The 17496-nt window shown below is 57.4% G+C and overlaps 1 protein-coding gene across 1 annotated transcript; it reads left to right on the top strand.

Annotated features, from left to right (window-relative positions):
- Positions 1-1867: 1867 nt before the first annotated feature.
- On the top strand, positions 1868-11499 carry LOC125641811 (uncharacterized). The gene is made up of 2 exons (XM_048862272.2): positions 1868-2017; positions 9963-11499. The coding sequence occupies exons 1-2, from the start codon at positions 1999-2001 to the stop codon at positions 11219-11221; spliced, it is 1278 nt and encodes a 425-aa protein (XP_048718229.2). The 5' UTR covers positions 1868-1998; the 3' UTR covers positions 11222-11499.
- Positions 11500-17496: the final 5997 nt, after the last annotated feature.

The raw sequence follows: 17496 nt of genomic DNA on the forward strand, positions 1-17496 counted from the left end.
AAAGCCCTGTTGTAGATGCAGTTATACTGGCAAAAACCTGCTTCTGTCCGATTTCAAACTGGCATGAGCTGTGCCGACAAAAGCTCCTTTTTGCTGGTATAACTGTGTCTACACCAGCAGGATTTTGAAGGTGTAGGGACAGCAGCAGTGTTTTTAAGTACAGACAAGGCCTGTGAGTACAGTCAGACCCACACCGGTATTATCCATCACACACACACACTCCCCTGCTAGTCAACTGTGGGCTGATTCTCTCCAGTCTTGCGTAGTCACTTACATATGTGCAAAGTGGGTGTCAAACGCTACTGGTTTGATGCACAAGGTTTGCACAGGTTTAAAGGATGGTTGAAAGGTTCAGGGCGCTGGGGCATCCTGCCTCTACCTGAGCCTCAGTTTACCTAGCTGAACAGCCATTTTGATCTGCCTCCGAGAGTCATGGTGGGAATCAACATTTTATGATTTCCCCACCCTGCAGAGCTGGAGCAAGGATTTATCCCTTAGCATGGTTGGTGTTTCAAAGATGTTAGTTACCAAGCCTTAGTATTATGTATTAATAATTTTCCTTTTTGTTTAGCTTTGTTTCCTCAGCCTGGGGCTCTTTTCCCTCTCCAGTTCCAAGTGCCCCTGGGCTTTTGCTTGTACTGGGGAAAAGAAAATTCACAATAGACACAATGGGAGGGGAGAATCTTTGATCTATTTGGCCCCAATCCTGCAAGCGTTTACATTCACTTTTAACTTTACGCACAGGAGTTAGGCCCAGATCCTCAAAAGCATTTAGATGCCTAACTAGTCGCTCAGCACCTAACCACCGAGATCTGAGTCCCACTGAACTCAACAGAAATACTCGTGTGCATCAAGGTAAGCAAGTGGGTGTTTGCAGGATAAAGGCCACAGAGAGGAGGACACACCTTGGGTCAGCAGCCAGTCAGATCCCATCCCCCTGCATTTCCTAGAATCAGGAATGGAGGGAACTAGAGATGGATAAACCCTCTCAGACCTCCTCCTGGCCCTACAGCGCAATTCCAAGTGCTTTGTCCAGTTGGTCTATCCCAAGTGATGGGGTCCCAGCCAGGCCCTCCCCCACGGCCACTATTGCACACCCAAAAGCCCCAGCATAAGCGTTCCCCTGTCAATTCCATCCCGATCGTTCCTAGCTACGGCCCTTTGCACAGGAACACCGGTGTACACAGGGATGGCAGCAGGGCCCCAGGGCTCCGTAGTTTACACACACTCTCAGTCACGGGGTTGTGCACCTTGCCTGGGCTGGTGTCCCCCGGCTCTGGGTGGGTTTCCACTGATGGTGAAATAGACACACAGAGACACACAGGCAGCTGCTTCCCACCACCCACAGGGGATGGGGAACCTCAGCCAGGGGCCTGGGGGCTGGAGGGGGAGAGGCTGGAGTTGAGGAATTCCGGGGGCTGGAGGTTGGGAGCTGGAAGAGGAGAATGCTGGGGGCTGGGAAGAAAGAAGAGTGCAGGATATGGGGGGGGACACTGAAAAAGGGGGGGCTGGGGAGAAGGGAGGGGGCTGGATATGGAGGGGCTGGGGAACCAGAGGAAGACTGCATACTGGGGGGTGGCTGAAAAGGGGGTGCTGGGGAATGAGGGGGTGGATATGGGGTGGCTGGATGGGAGAAGGGTTAGGGAGAAGAAGGGGGCTGGATAGCAGGGAACTGGGAAGGAGAAGGGGGTGGGGGCCGGATACTGGGGGGCTGGAGAGAAGGGGACTGCGGAGAAGGGGGCTGGAGGTGGGAGGCTGGAGAGAAGGGGGCTAGCTCTGGGGCAGGGGACCGGGCGGCGGGGAAATGGGAAATCCCGGAGGGCGGGGAGCGACTTGCCTCTGCTCCGCAGGCGGCCCAAGCCGAGGCGGAGCCGCTGCTGGGCGCCGGGCGGGCCACACCCCGGGAGGGCCGGCCCGAGAGAGCGCGGAGCGCAGCCCGGCATGGACACCTGAGACGGGGCCCCGCCGCTCGGCTCCCCGGAGAGCCCCCGCGGGAGGATGGGACCCGCCGCGGGAGGTGAGTGAGAGTTGCCCGGCGGCGCTGTCCCGGGACCGGGGTCAACTTCCAGCTGGCGGCAGCGGGGTCCGCCTCCCTCCAGCCCCGGGCGCCCCCCGCCCCAAATCCCCCGCCCCGGCTGCCCGTCCACTCCGCGCCCCCTTGGGCTCCGCGGGCGCATTCCCACGCACCCCCCGGGCGCGGAGCGACTGACCCGGCCCTGGCCCGCTCCGGCTCGGGCGGAGCAGCGAGGCCAGGCTGCCGGGGAGCGGGTGCGCTCGGGCTTGGCTGGGTCCCGCCGCCCACGGGTCTGTTTGGCTGGGTTTCCCCAGTGCCCGTCCTGCTGCCCGGCTTTCCGGGAACGGGGGCCTGCGCGTCCCCTGGGCTCCATTCACAAGGGACGGCGAGGGCAGGGGCCACCTGGTCCCTCCAGCTGCCCGGCGCGGAGACCCCTCTCCCCGCTGGGCCACCAGGGCCGGGAGTCCGTGCGCCCTTCCCCAGCCGAGCACCGCCTGGGTTCTCCCAAGTTTGGTGCCCCAGCGTTGGGGCAGGTGACTCAATAGGGGGCGCTCTTCCCCCGGCGTCAATCCCGACTTCAGTGCCCCAGTCTAGCCCGGGGGGGGCAAGGGTGACCAGATGTCCCTATGTTCGTGGCGTTGCCTTATATAGGCGCCTATTACCCCCCACCCCCACTTTTCACACTTGCTGACTGGCCACCCTACTGGGGGCGCCTGTTGCTGCGAGGGAAGAGACGGACAAAAATAGTTCCTGATCATCAACACTGTTTAATTTGTGCCAGGGCCTGGCAGGTCTGAGCCCCGGCCCCTCCCGGTCTGGCAGGTCTGAGCCCCGGCAGCCTCCGGGCCTGGCAGTTCAGAGCCCCGGCCCCTCCAGGCTCGCCACATCAGTTATGAAAATTAAAAAATTGCTTGTGCCCCAGCACCTCTCCCCGTCGGAATTAAGCGCCATTCCCACTTCTGCTGCTGACTCATTTTGTAACTTGGAGCAAGTCTCTGTGAGGTGGAAAGGCTGTTAATTTCCTACCTCACAGGGGAATGTTTGTAAAGGGCCTTGAGACCCTTGGGTGGAAGGTGCTGGCAACCTGCAAAATGCATCCTTGCTGAAAAGGGATGTAGGTCTTTTGGGCTCCAAGAATGTAGCTGTCAGAAGCCAAGATTTTCAAAAGTGGCTAGTGATTTTGGGGGCCCCATCTGAAACACCTCAGAGGGGCCTATTTCTCAGGAAGTGCTGAGCACTCCCCTTTGAAAAACTAGCCCCTTTAAAAGAAATTGCAAGTTAGGCTGCCCAAGTCCAGCAGTTCCCAAAGTGGGAAACCAGCAGATGAGGTGGCGGTGGCCCCTCGTGTGTGGAGGATGCCATTTTGGGACCTCGGACGCACCGTCCATGTGAGACCACAGTGCACGGAGACCACTCTGCTCTACAAAATGGCGCCCTCCATGCTCTCTGCAGGGTCTCGGGAGGAAATAATGAATTACAGTGGGTTTCGAGCTGGCAAAAAGTTTGGGAACCCCTGCAGGGCTAGCCTTAGGGGTAGGCGACTGCCCAGGGTGCTGTGGTCAAGAGGCAAGAAATAGGGCAGGCCTGGGGTTCGAGGCTGCAGAAAGTGTGTGGGGGGAGCAGCAGGGGCCAGAGGTGACGGGGCGGGGAGCCCTGGAGCCAGGGGCTTCATTTTCCCTAAGGCCGGCTCTGAACCCCTGGCCTAATCACCGTTGAAAATCTTGCCCAGAGTCTGTGAAATCTGACTCTAACCGGGTGACAGCCTTCATGATTTTTCATGTATACCCAGGTAGGAGTAGGGGGTGTAAACCCAGGATCCATGTATTCTCTAGAGCCCCTGTAACAATGGGGGGGGGGGTGCGTGGGGTGGAAGGGGATGCAGTGAAAAGTAAGTGCAAAAGTGCTTTCCTCAGCTCAGAGCCCAGGCCCCGGGACACGAGAGAGGAGCAGCCGCGCAGCGTGCTGTGACCAGCCACGGGGAACGGGGGCGTTTCCTTGCCGCTGCGCAATGGTCCAGTTCTGCGGTTGCACACAGTGGGTGGGAGTTCCCCTTGGTGCTTCAGAGGCAGGGGGGAAGATACCGTGAGCCGGCTCCACTCCCCCTGCCCCGGCCATGCTGGCTGGCTGTGCTGGGGAGCAGTGGCATACAGCCACGTACAGGGCCTACAGAGACAGAAGGGAACGTGAACAGAGCGGGAGTGGTGCTGATCGCCATGAGCTGGGTACCCCGTTGCTGCTGGACTCTCTTTCCTGCTGTGTCAGCGAGCTGCTTGTAGCTGCTGCCATCCACGACCCTGCTGGGTGTATGTGCCACTCTGTGCCCGTTCCCCCTGGCCAGGGGGTTGCAGTTCCCGGCTTCTCATGGGCAGTGCTCAGAGAGGAACCAGAACGAGGTGCAGGGGCTCGGTGAAAGCTGCCACTCGGCATCACAGAAGATCGGGTGAGGGCTGCCCAGATGGTCTGACTAGACCCTCAGTAACAAGCACCTTTCTCCCGTCCACTTCCCTGCAGTTCGTCCTAAAGCCTTCCTTCAGAAGGTCTGCTTTCTATCACTGGCTGAGCGATTCATGGGGGGGAACGTTTCTGCTGCCGTGAAACGCGGTCTCCCTGGAGTAAATTGGAGATGGGGGGGATACGAGTTAAGGCTGAAGTTTGTTGGCGGTAACTGCTTGGAAAGCCGCAGTGCCAACCTCTGCCATTGCCAGGTCCCAGCCGCACAGAGCTCGTGTTTGGGACAGTCACAGAAGACAAATGTTTCCAGGCGGGGCCGGTACGCAGTTGGCATCCCAGGGGCCAGGCTTAGCTCTGTCGGCTGAGCTGGGCCATCAAGGCCATAGGCGTCCATCGGGGCTGGGAGGGCTTTTGCTCCACGCTGAGAGCAGTGTCCGTGGGTGACCAGTCTGCTGCTGGCATGGCGCCCCGCTCAGGTGATCAAGCTCTTGGCCCTGGGCCGTTGCCAGGGGACAGGCCTGGCCCTAGCAAACAGGAAGGCAGTGCAATGAAAGGGACATGCCTTCGTGGCTGAGAGGGCTTCCAGTGTTGCCGCTGGCTCTCCTTTCCCGTCCCAGGAAAGCTCCTCGCCTTGAAAAGCTGTGGTCAAGCTGCCCTGGGCCCCACATTTCCTGGGAGAGCCTCAGGTTTCACAGATTTGTATCACAGCCTGCTGGGTCCGGCCCAGAGGGGACGAGAGCAGCACTGGGCCATGGTGCCTGGTTCTCTTATGGGGCAGGACAGGGTGGGGAAAGCACACCAGGAAGGCAGCTCATGGTCCCCTTCGGAGCCCATCCCCACGGCTGCTTTCAGGGTGAATTTCCTGCAGGTGGAAGGTGCTTGGCAGGCAGCCCGGGGGTCTGGGTGTATCCATGGCCAGGTACAGCCAGGGCTTTGGCAAGTGGGCTCCCGCCAGCCGTGACAGCATCGGTCGCTCTCCTTGGCCTTTTGCTGGGGCTACCAGTGAGGGGTGGGGGGCATTATTGCTGATTGGCCTGTGCTGGATTGGAACAAGCCACCTAGTGGTGGAAGACCCCCGGAGCCCCCAGCCTAAGTCCCATGTCCCCCAGCCTCAGGCTGGACTGGAGTTGGAGGTGAAGGTCTCTGCATCCCATCCTGGTCCCCTGAGCCATCCAACCCCCACAGCACACAACAAACGCACACACCCCGTGCACACTGCCTCTTAATTAGCAGAGGGGAAAGTTGCTGAGCAATACACGGTCCCTCGTGAGACACCGCCCCCCCTCCCAAGAGTCCTTCCCACAGCTGGGACCTGAGCCCCGTTTTCCCACGTCGAAAGACCGAGCATTGGCCACCCTGGCGTCCAGAACAGGCCTGCTCAGGGTTTAAGCCGTAAGAGGCTCTTGGTTAAAAACCAGGCCTGGGCCTTTAAGGAGAGCAGGGCGGGGAGGTAAAGCCGACGTCAGGGGCAGTGGCCAGGAAGTGGCCAGGGAGTGCCTGGCTAAGCAGGAGTTCCTCTGGGGATGGCGGGGCTGATAAGCAGAGATTGTTCATTGTTCCACCCCTGCTCAGACCAACGGACTGTAACCGGAACATGGGCCAAAGTGCTGGAGTTTCCTGTCCCGCACAATGGCAGGGAACCGAGCCCGGGGCCCTGTAATGTCTCCAGCATACAGTATTATTCCTATGTATATTACCGTAGCACCTAGGACTGGGTCTCCATGGTGCTAGGCTCTGTGCAGACAGAGCAAAGGGACGGCCCCTGCCCCAGAGAGCTCACAATGTAAGACGAGACGTCAGGTGGGGTACAGGTGAACTAAGGAGTCCCAGGAAACAATGGCCAATGTGACAGGCAGGGCTCCCTGCACACCAGCGATTTAGCTGTCATCCGTAGGCATCATGGCAGTGGAGAGCTGGGAGGGATTTAAAGGAGGACAAGGAGTTCCTTTTGCAGATGTTTCCAGGGAGCTCCTCCCAAGCATGGGGGGGCAGCCTGGGGGAAATCCCCAGGTCCTCATTTGAACGCTAGCTTGTCTGGGCAGCCCCTCTGCTGAGGGCCTGGAGACACAGGCCAGTGCCTGTATCAGAGACGTTCTACGTGGACGTGCCCTCAAAATTCCCTCAGCCTGTCGTGTCTTGGGGCTGCACAAGGGCATCCAAGCCTTGCCATAAGGAGGCATCATGGCAGAGAGTCAAGGGGAGGGAATGGGAACTGAGAGAGGGGAAAGGGAGAAGGGAAGCACTGGGAGCCGAAGGAGAGAAAGAAGGGGTGAGAAATGACTGCAGGGTCGGGGGGAGAGGCAGGTGTGGAACCAGGACCACCAGGTAGAATCACCGTCCCACCAGCCTAGGGAGTCACGGATTTGGGGGTGACACAGTGGGGTCTCTGGTAACCCCACTGCTGAGGGCCATCCCCGTGTGGCCTGGCAGAGAGAGAGCTGGGAGAGAGGAAACAGCGTCCGTGGCCTGGGGCTCGTGTTACCGTCAGCACCGCAGCTGCGGCCGGTCTTTGTCTCCAGCGCTCGGACTGGCAGCCTGGCCCCAGCTGGGCTGATGGCTCCGGAGAATGAGCGGATGCACCGCAGGTCCTGCTGCCTGGGGCTTTGATTCCCAAGGATCTCCCTCCTCGCCCTCCAGCGGTTCAGCTCCTGAGCCTTTCCTGCATCTCGGGCATTGTAAAGCATTCGGACGCCTCCCTCGGCACGGGCTCCCCTGGGGCCCAGCCTGACCGCCCAGGGAACTGAACCCCCTGCTTCTCCCCGGGACATGGGTAGCGACAGGTCGAGCTTTCCACACACACCCCTCTGCCAGCCAACCTCGACCCTGACCCGAGGGGGGAGCTCAGGCTCCTGGCACTGGACTAACACCCACCAACCTGCTGTGCCCAAGCTGCTGACCAGGTCCCGATGCCCAGGTGCTGGTGTCTGGGCAGGATTGGAGCTAGAGGTGGAAGCCTGAGTCACCCAAGCCCCGTGAATGCTTCCTGTCAGTAAACATCTGACCCTTAAATGGGGAAACTGGCAGGGCCTCCCTAGCCCCACAGCCATCGCAATGCACCAGAGGACCCACTAGGTGTCGCCGATTACTCCAGACGAGGGGAACCAAGCCGAGCGCGCATAACTCCGAACCCTGCCTACAGCTGCCTCATGGGTGGATCGAACCCGCTCTCCGGCAGAGACCTGTGTGGCTGACTTTTTCTTACCTTGCAGCAACACTGGCATAGCTTGTCATGCCAGGAAAGCTTCACTGAATTGATCTGTCCTACATAACGCCTGGCATCTAGATTTCAACCCCTCCCATGCCCCGCTGCCCTGCTGTGGCCCATCAGTACAAAGTTATGCCCGCAGCTTGTCCATAGCAGGGCATTCTGGGGTAGCTGGGGTAGCTACACACGGTCCTAACAGGCCCTGGGGTGGACGAGAAGGTAGGGTCAGACCCGTCTGCAGCGGTGTCGGTCCCAGGATATTGGAGATTCAAGAGGGGTGAGGTCGTATCTTTCAAGGGACCAACTGCCTGGTGAGAAAGACATACTTTCGAGCTTACCCAGAGCTCTTCTCTGGGCCACTGGGGTCAGACCTGTCAGACTGGAGTTCTGGGTGGCCTTTTGTTATACGGGCTTTGTTAATTTCTCTGGTTCTGGTGTTGCACATGCAGACAGCATGACGTCGCCTCCGGAGGAGAGCTCACCTGTTCCAGATCCCTGCCCCTACGCCCTAACTCCTGCGCGCTGGGGTGCAGGGAGCCCCAATCCATGATACTCTTGGGGTGCAGATCCCTTTATGCAGTTCCCCATATCGTGCTGCTGGCTCTAAGCAGCAGGATCACACTGATTCCACTGTATTGAAGGCCCTCTGCATCAAAGAAAGGGGAGCAGGATTTGCCCCTATAGGCTGGGTGGGGAAGCCCTGGCTGGCTGACCCTCAGAGAAGTGGCTGTGCTGTATGGAAGTATCCTGGAGAGATGCCTCCAACCACCAGTGTGAACGGAAGGGTCTCAGACCAGCTGAAAGAATGGCCATAGCCATGGGAAGGAGTTTATGTGGCTGCTACAAGAGGAACAGGCAGATAGCTGCGGCTCTGGACCTGCTGGAGGGGGTGATGGAGGGCATCGAGTCTGAAATCCTACACTCCTCGGAACCAAAGGTTTCACTCCCATCAGGATCTAACTCAGCCTGCATATTTCTGCAGTTTACTCTGTGTGTGGATGATCCCTTTGAGTCCATGGTCCTGTCTGTGCAGCATAGATGCCGACGACCCCAGGGCACTGGTCCTAGGAATCTGGATCACTCATTGGCCAAGTATTGCAGGGTCATGGGTATCCAGTCAATCTCTGTGCCCTAGGGAGCGTCATTCCCACACACCACCTTTCTGGTTTGAACAACACATGCCCATTTTCAGTACAAGAGCTCACGTTTGCCCAGCCGTTGCCTGGGGAACTGCTCTCCTCTGGAGTGGGTGTAATCAGGGTGTTCCCCAGTGCTCCAGGGCACTGAGCTGAGTACCTGGTGCAGGTAACTCTTTGCAGAGCAGCAGGATCTGACCAGGTGAGAGGCAGGGCTCCTGCCCATGTTTGTTTGTGCCAGGGCTGGGTTGCTTCAGAAACTGCGTTAGCAGCTTGACATCAGCTGCCTGCCAGAATCAGCCTGGGTTTCATGCTCAGACAGAGGAAAGTCCTAGATGGCCACCACGTACTGGGGGCAGGCGGTTCCATTCTTGGGAAGGAGCTAGAGCGGCTGGGTGAATTTAGTTAGTGGCTGAAAAAGAAAAGTCCCTCCCAATCAGCCAGTTCCCCCTCACCTCTTCCCTCCTTTCATGCCAGATGCAACTGGGAGATGCTAGTGGGTCACAGATATTTAGGGCTCAAAAGAAGGACAGGGGGTCACCCCAACCCTTTCCTCTCCCCTGCTGCAGGGTGTTTTAATGTGAGATGCTAAATGTGGCAGATTTTGGAAGATGTGACCAATAGTATATCCCTCTAATTACCTATAAGTAATAATAGTGGTTAAACATGCATTGCCAATAGGGGGCGGTGTGCTGCTGGGGGGTGCCATCTTTCCGACGACACGTACAATGGAGGCTCTGAACATTCATTGTTGTTAAAGATCCCATGGCACGTTTAATAAAAGCAGCAGGGTCGGCCTTTGTGAAGTTCTCATCTGGGTACCTGCACGCTGTTTCCCTGTATTTCAGTTAGGATAGGATTCTTTTTCACTTCCTATCTTAAGCTGCTTTGCAGAATTACTGTACGCTGCGGGGTTCCCCCCCAGAGACAGCTACATTTCAGGCCTGGGTGAAGTGAACCTTGTACAGATAAAGTTTGGAAAGTTTTTGAAGAGAGAAACTGCTCTCCAAGAGTTAAATTGATCCATTAAATGGATCGAACTGCAGGCTTACTCAACAATTGGTGTTTGTTGTACAAGAACTGTTGTGAGTTAGTTACAAACCTCTTTTTACTCAGAAGAAATCACGAATCTATTTTCCTCTCCTTTTTGCTTTAGGTCATGAGCTGTGGACCTTCATACTGTGGGGTGGGCTGCTGCTGGCCACGCGACTTGCTCTAGGAACTGTGGAAAAAACCTGCAACTGCAGTACAGTTGTGGCCTTCTCTGATTTTCAGGCCGCTCCAGCCCTCCAGACATGCTGTTTGAACTTCACCAGGACTGAAATTCTCTCCCTGGACTGGAGCCTCTTTGGTGGAGTAACAGGCCTGAGAGAGCTATACCTCTCGCATTGCAGCGTATTGGACATTGTCAATGCACCAGGGGTGCCCGTCATGCTGGAGATTTTGCACTTGGATCACAATCAGTTGGAAAAGCTTCCAGAAAGTTTCCTAGAAGATGCCCCCCGATTGAGGATCCTTCGATTGGACGGCAACAAGCTTCACAAGCTGCCCAAATCCTTCCTGAGAGCTTCCACCCAAATCCAAGAGGTTAACCTTGGCTTCAATGACTTGGCCTCCCTTCCCTCCAGTGTCTTTAAGCCATCTCTCACCAGGCTCGGCCTCTCCAACAATAGCTGGGATTGCACCTGCACCTTGTTCAGTGACCTGGAGAAGTATCCCCGAGAGCCACCCAGCGGGGACATGCAGGGCTCTGTCGTGGTGTGCAGCACCCCTGAGCGTTACCGCAGCATGGACATCCGAGACATCGGTAAGAAGGAGCTCTGCCGGGCACACAGCTTGACCGCCCTCTTCATCTGCCTGCCCCTTGTGGTCATTTTAGCCCTGGTCGCCTGGTGCTTTTGCAGGCAGAAGAGAAAGACGGGCTCTGCCCTCAGCCGCAGTCCGGAGTGCCACCTGGCCACAGCGGAGAGGAACGGTGCCAAGGGGCTGGCAGACCATCACCACTATATCCAGTGTGAGCTGCCCACTGCCCCCACCGAGAGCGAGAAGAACATGCTGCTGAGGAACCAGATCCTGCTGAAGCCTTCCACTGCCCTGCTGGGGAGCAACCGGGACCTCTACGAAGAGGTGGAAATCAAGCTGGGGGCCTTGGATGATTCCTTGGTGCTGGTCAACGATGGGAGCCTCGACCAGGAGACGGGCCCCGAGGGGGTCCCCCCAGTGGCGGCAGCAGCAGACGAACTGGCGGGCAGCGAGCTGGAAGCGGAGACGGTGAGCGTGACGGACGTCCTGAAGGACTCGGTGGACCGAGAGAAGCTCTACATGAGCCAGGCGGTGGATTATTACAACCTGGTGCCTGCCATCGAGCTGGAGGACTCCGACCACCAGGAGTACGAGAACATTGACCTGCACTGAGGCTTGGCCACTGAGGTGTCCTGGGAACCTGGGGCCGTGTCCTGGGAACCTGGGGCCGTGTCCTGGGAACCTGGGGCCGTGTCCTGGGAACCTGGGGCCGTATCCTGCCCTTGCTGACATCCAGCGCACTCCCGGGGGTGAGAGGGGATGGGAGCTAGCGCAGGATGCACCTGGAAGGCAGTGAATGGATATCTTGTCAGTCAAACGACCGTTGTCATGTCGATCCATTGGACTGGAGCGAGAGCAATTGTACATGAGGTATAAATGTCTGGAAATGACTCCGGCTGGCTCATTGCAGAGTGGGACGTGCTGCCTTCCGAATTCCCACCCCCTCCACCCTCAAACCCCCTTTGCCTCTCACGGTCCGGTCTTCCCGCACATGTCCCGCATCATAGGCTCCCGTGGCCGCCCACGACTGGCGGTCAGGGGCCAGTCGTCCTTAGCAGGGCTTCATGCTGCTCCCTGAATGCCCTGGAAAACAACAGGGGTTCAGGTCAGGAACCTATCCGACCCTCTCCGGCGCGGCGTGATTCCCCTCCTTCTGCCGAGGGGGTCGGCACCGCAGCGGCTGCGTGTCACCGCAGGGGCACGGAGCCGTCGGGGCACAGAGCCGTCAGCGCGACCCCGCAGGCAGGAGGCAGCTGGAGACGGGTCGTGGGCATGGGGAGCGGGAAGCCCCAAGAACGAGGTGGTGGTACTGACACGGGTTGGGTCTGAAAAAGGCTCGGGTTGGGTTTTGGTCTCCCTCAGGCTTGAATTAGACCCAAGCAGGCCTCTGCCACGCTCCCACCCCTGGCCTGGTTCTGCTCCTGCCTTCGGGGTGCAGGTCGGGACTATCTCCATCAAAGTCACTGGGGTGACCCGGGTGCAAAACCAGCATGAGTGGGAGGAGGCTCAGGCCCTGGAAATCCAAGGCTGCTCTGCTGGGGACAGGGCAGGGTCGCTGCGGGAAGAGGAGGGACCCAACGGTGAGGTGTCCTCGCGGCCCTTGCTGTCCAGAGATGGGCTGTGCCTCTTTAGAGAGTCCCTGCATTTCCCTGCAGGGCAGAGAGGGGACCGGCCACAGCTCCTGGTACCCCAAACCCCACAGCGTTAACAACGACCAGTGCCCTGGGGCACGAGGGCAGCAGCAGAGCTGAGCTCCCAGCTCCTGGCCCTTTAACATCTGGGAGGAAAGTCATTTATTGCTGCGGGGACGTACAACACTGGGACGACGCAAAGCAGAACAGGCCAGCTCCCCTCTCCCCTTGGCTCGGGCTAAGGAGCTCAGGATCTGGCCCTGCGTGTGTTGCTTATGAGGCAGCCAGTCACCACGCCTGCCCTGCTGCCGCAAGAGTCACTGACATCAGCCCCTCGTCCTGTGGCTCCAGGGCTCCCTAGGCCTGAGCGTGGCAGGGGTGTGGGCTGGTGGCTGGAGCACAGGAGTGGGAGGCAGGAACGCCACATTCTAATTCCTCTTCTGCCACTTCCTGTCTCGGCGGCTGTGGGCACATCTGCTCCTCTCTGTGCCCCTAGCTGCCCTGTGGGGTAAAGCTGACCTGGCCCCCGGAGCTGGGAGGCTTCATTCAGCGTGCAGAGCACAGCAGGAAGCTGAGAAGTGCTGAACTAAGCAGGCTTTGCAGCTGGCCGGCCCTACTGCTGGGCCATGCGGGTGTTGGCCTCGGACAAGGGCCAGATCCAGCCACAACCACCCAGTCCCCAAACCCTTGTCTGGCCTCTCTGGCTCATGCTCCCAGGGGCCCCAGTGCAGAGCTGTGTCAGGCTATGGGGGGAGGCAGGCAGCTGGTGAGGGGCATTTTATCCTTGTTGGAGTAATGAGGATCTCCTGGTTTTCCCCTTTGAACCCCAGCCTCGTGCCCACCCCCTCCTCGCTGTCTCTTCCTTCCCGCCAGCTGTGGGGGCTCAATGGGATGGGATTCCCGCTGCCCTGGAGCCAGCCAGAGACACGCCCAGAGCTCCCGCCCTGCCCCAGGCACTGAGCGTGGGCGCAGGGTGCAGTCCTTGCCCGCCGGGACAGCCATGAACCGACCCTGCCTGCAGCCAGCTGGCATGCTGCTGGAGCCCGGGCAAGCCAGCAAAGGGGACCCCTCCCCACGGGCCACAGGCAAAGCAGCTGAGGCTGAAGGATGGTTTTATGAGCAGTCATAATAGCTTCAACCCGAGGCCGACTTCTCCTGGAGATCGACTCCGCAGCTTATCTTTATGAGGCCCGTGATGCTGCAACAGCCATGGCCCCTGCCGTGGCGCTGCTGGGATCCCGCCGCCTTTCCCGGGCGGGTATGTGGAGGATCCCTGTTTCCACTCGGACCAGCCCACGGCGCTCTGTGCAGGGCAGCGTCTAGAGCCAGGCCGAGGCTTTCACAGTGGGTTCGGCCTCGCAGGGGACACAGGATCAGCAGTGTCGGTGTATCCCTCCCACCGCTGCGGACTTCTCCTGGGCTGCCCAGCCCAGCCCCACCCTGCCGTGGGTGATGTGTACCCTTTGCACAGGGAAGCTGTCACCAGAGCAGGCCGGCTGTAAATAAGGGCTATTTACTGCCCTCTCCTCTGAGCTGGGCTCCAGTGGGAAAGAGGAGAAGGGAGCGGAGGGGTTGTAAATCATCCCCTACCCGGGGCAGGGCCAAGGCAGAGCTCAACGGATACATCCACTGAACCCTGCAGGGAGCATAGGCTGCTGCCACTCCTACCTCAGCCCCTCACCAGGGCCCTGCCCTCTGCCCGTGGAGTTTCTGCCCAGACAGCCCAACCCCCTGCTGCCCTCGTATGGCCTACGGGCAGCACTGGGGTCCCCCTGAACCCCAGGGTCCTTCACTCCAGCTGCCACAGCTCCTCCTTGGAAGAGTCGCTGCGTCCAGTGCAAAGAATCCTGGCACACAAAGGCTCAAGGAGGCAGAGGACGAAAGGAGACGAGAGGGAGCGAGGGCTGTGTGGGGGACGGAGCAGTGGGCGGCAAGGAATTAATTCCTTCCTTTCTCCGAGGCCACCAGGCTCTGGGAACTGAGACTTTCCTGGATGCCAGGGAAAGGAGCAGTCTAGGCTGGGGTTAACCCTCCATGGAGAGACGTACTGGCCCCAGGAAGGAACGGCAGAGTTTCGGGGAACGTTTCATTAACAGTCACTCAGCCTCAGTGCCGGAAGGACAAGCAGGTTCACCAGACACACCCCGAACCTGCAGCCCTCTCCTGGTGAACCGACTAGCTCCCAAAGTGACCTGCTCCTGCATGGCCTGGATCTCTCATAACCTTCAGGCTGGATTCTCCCCTAGCTACCACAGCTTCAGCGGGTGCAAAGATCTGACTGGGGATAGGGGGAAGAAAGGGGTGCAAGATGCTGACTATAGCTGGCCTTACCAGACATACCAGCACTAGACATAAGGCAGGGCTGTGAGATGAAAGAGCTCCAAGAAGGGGAGGGACAGAACATGTTGATATCTCCGTTAGAGGAAGCTGCATTTCCTGCAAAGAATATCGCTCAGCAATCTCTGCTTGGCAAGGAGCCCCTGCCCCATATGTTGGTGCTTTGTTTTGATTTGAGTATTTATTTATATCCCACCAATGCTTTCTTCCAGGGGTTTACTTCAGGGTAAGTCCAAAACGCACAGCAGCAAACTAGTTATGACTCAACACCAAGGCGGGATCAATATCCACCGGGGTCTGGAAGTGAGGGTGCTTAGTACCGTGGAGACGCTCAGGGAATACAGTTTCCTTCCAGAGGGGTTGGAGGAAAGGCAGAGTCTTTTAAACAATAGCACGTGGACAGCTCCGCCCCTTCCCCGCCTCGTGGAAATAAAAAAATGGTTAACAAAAGATAATGCATTTAGTTTTCTCAATGCCAGTTAAATATATAAGACCCAGAGGGGCTACAGAAAAATATACTTAATCTGCATATGTAAATTAAACAAAGAAATTGCACATCAGGCTTTAATGGGATCTAACATGTTTCACAATATCTTCATTAACATGCACTGACGAGCAGGTCAGTACCCCAAGGGCGATCCCTGAGGATTCCAGCAGGAAATGCAGCTGGAGGACACATCCAGGCAGGAAGGTGAGAGCATTACTGGGACACGCATGCCATGCTAGAAAGCAAGCCCCAGAAAGCTCCTGGGCTGGCCTGCCGTTCTTTGTGTATCTGCCTGCAGCTGTGGTGCTGGTCATCCCAGCGAGCTATGTTAGACTGCCACCACGCCTGCTTCGTTACTTTGTGTTTAGTTATTTCCCCCCCCAGAGACAGAGCAGTGTGGTGTCCTCGCTCAAGAGACTGGAAACTATTTTACGTTCCATTGCAGCTTTCCTTTTTAATCTCAAGGGGAGCTAGTTCAAGTCCATCACGCGGTGAGAAACTGGCTCCTTTCTAGCCTTGAACAAACTTGGTCACCAAAGGGCACTCAACTCGGTAATTCAATAAAGATGTGCTTGAGGGATGCCAAACTGCTCAGAGTCTCAAAGCCGGATTGGGTGCCTGTGAACAGAGTGGCTGCCTCCTGGGCACTCCCTCCTGGGCTGAGGTCACTCTGCTGGCACCCTGCCTCAGTTTCCCCACTTTCAGGGCTCACTCACTCAAGCTACCCAACAAACTCTGGTTCTGCTACTGCCCCACCCCCCAGGCTGGGTTTATTAAAAGAACAAAACCATTCCCAAAACAGGTTTCAGAATAACAATAGGTTTCTTTCCTATGCAGATGGGGGGGGAGTCATCCAGGCTATCCCAGCCTGCGGCCTCTTTCTGGAGACTCAGGACTCCCTATGGGGAACCTACTCACTGCCCCCTCCCCAATTCTCCCTGGGCATCACCCTCCCTGCTGTTCTTTATCGGGGAACCAGCCCCTCCGGACTCAACTGGTTCTGCTGATTAATCTTCACCCCCCATCCCAGGTGTGACAGGCAGGGCTCATTAGATGGGTCACACAAGCCTGGTCCAGCTCTTAAAGGGTCAGGCTGCCCCAGGTCAGCGCAGAAGACTTCAGTGCCTGCGGGGTCCCCCGTCCGCTGTGCTGGGGCAGAGAAGTGGAGAGGTTGGCTGGAGTTTTTCTCCTGTGTTCAATGAAGTGAAGGGAGGTGAGAGCTCAGCAGCGTCGCCAACCCCAAATGTTCAAAAATCATGACTCAGGCTCACCAAAAATCATGAGATTATGTACAAATAATCGATCTGGAGTTTGTTTTATTTGCCTTTTGCTTGTTGAGCCTTTAGGGTGCACAGGGGTCACATTTGGAAGCTTTCGCCTCAGCCACGAGGGCTAGAAACTTACTTTTTCTTAAAGAACGAAGGCTGAAACCATCACAGATCCCCTTGACTCCAGGCACTGGTGCTTTAAGGAAAACAAGAATTGTCAGGAGACTTGGCAACACTGAGGAAGAATACGCCCTAGTGCTTTAGAGCTCATGCAGTGGATGCTGCTAGGGTGTGTTCACTCTCTAAGGCCTTGTTGACAGGGGAACATTACACTGCTTTAGCTTATCTCATTTTTAAACCAATGCAACCCCATGTGTGGACACTCTTACTTCAGTAGAAGAGGGATTTATTTTGCTTTCGCTTATTCCTGTTCCCACTTGAATTAAACTAATACAGCGGTTCTCAAACTGTGGGTTGGGACCCCAAAAGTGGGTCACGACCCCATTTTAATGGGGGAGCCAGGGCTGACGTTAGACTTGTTGGGGCTCAGGGCCAAAACACAAGCCCCACTGCCCGGGGCCAAAGGCCAGCCCGAGCACTTCAGCCCTTGGTGGCAGGGCTCAGAGTTACAGGCCCCCTCCCTGGGGCTGAAGCCCACGGGCTGCGGCTTTGGTCTCTCTCACCCCCCAACCCCCCCGACCTGGGGTGGTAGGGCTTGGGCTTTGGCTCCGACCCCAACCTGCCCAGAGTGGGCTCAGGCTTCACTCCCTCCACCCCACACCCCACCTTCCAGTGTCATGTAGTAATTTTTGTTGTCAGAGGGGGGTGCGGTGCAATGACGTTTGAGACCCCCTGAGCTAATACAAAAAGCAAACAACATACCTGTTGGTCTGGAATCAGAGGTTTGTACTAGTTGAACAAAATCAATTGAAATTCTCACTTTAGGCTACACTGGCTCAATTTTAAACCATTGCTGAAACCAGGGCTCAGAGTAGGGGGGAAACTGGGATGGTCACCTACTCCAGCTCTGCTCCTAACCCCAAAATCCACCACAGCCCAAGAGGAGCTGGATGCTTCTGCTACAATAGTCAGCAATGAAAGAGTTAATGTTCCAATGTTCACTGTTGTCATTAGGCTCCAGAATAAACCCACATTCACTCCCTT

Source organism: Caretta caretta, chromosome 8 (genome assembly GCF_965140235.1).
Source record: "Caretta caretta isolate rCarCar2 chromosome 8, rCarCar1.hap1, whole genome shotgun sequence".
Classification (NCBI taxonomy): Eukaryota; Metazoa; Chordata; order Testudines; family Cheloniidae; genus Caretta; species Caretta caretta.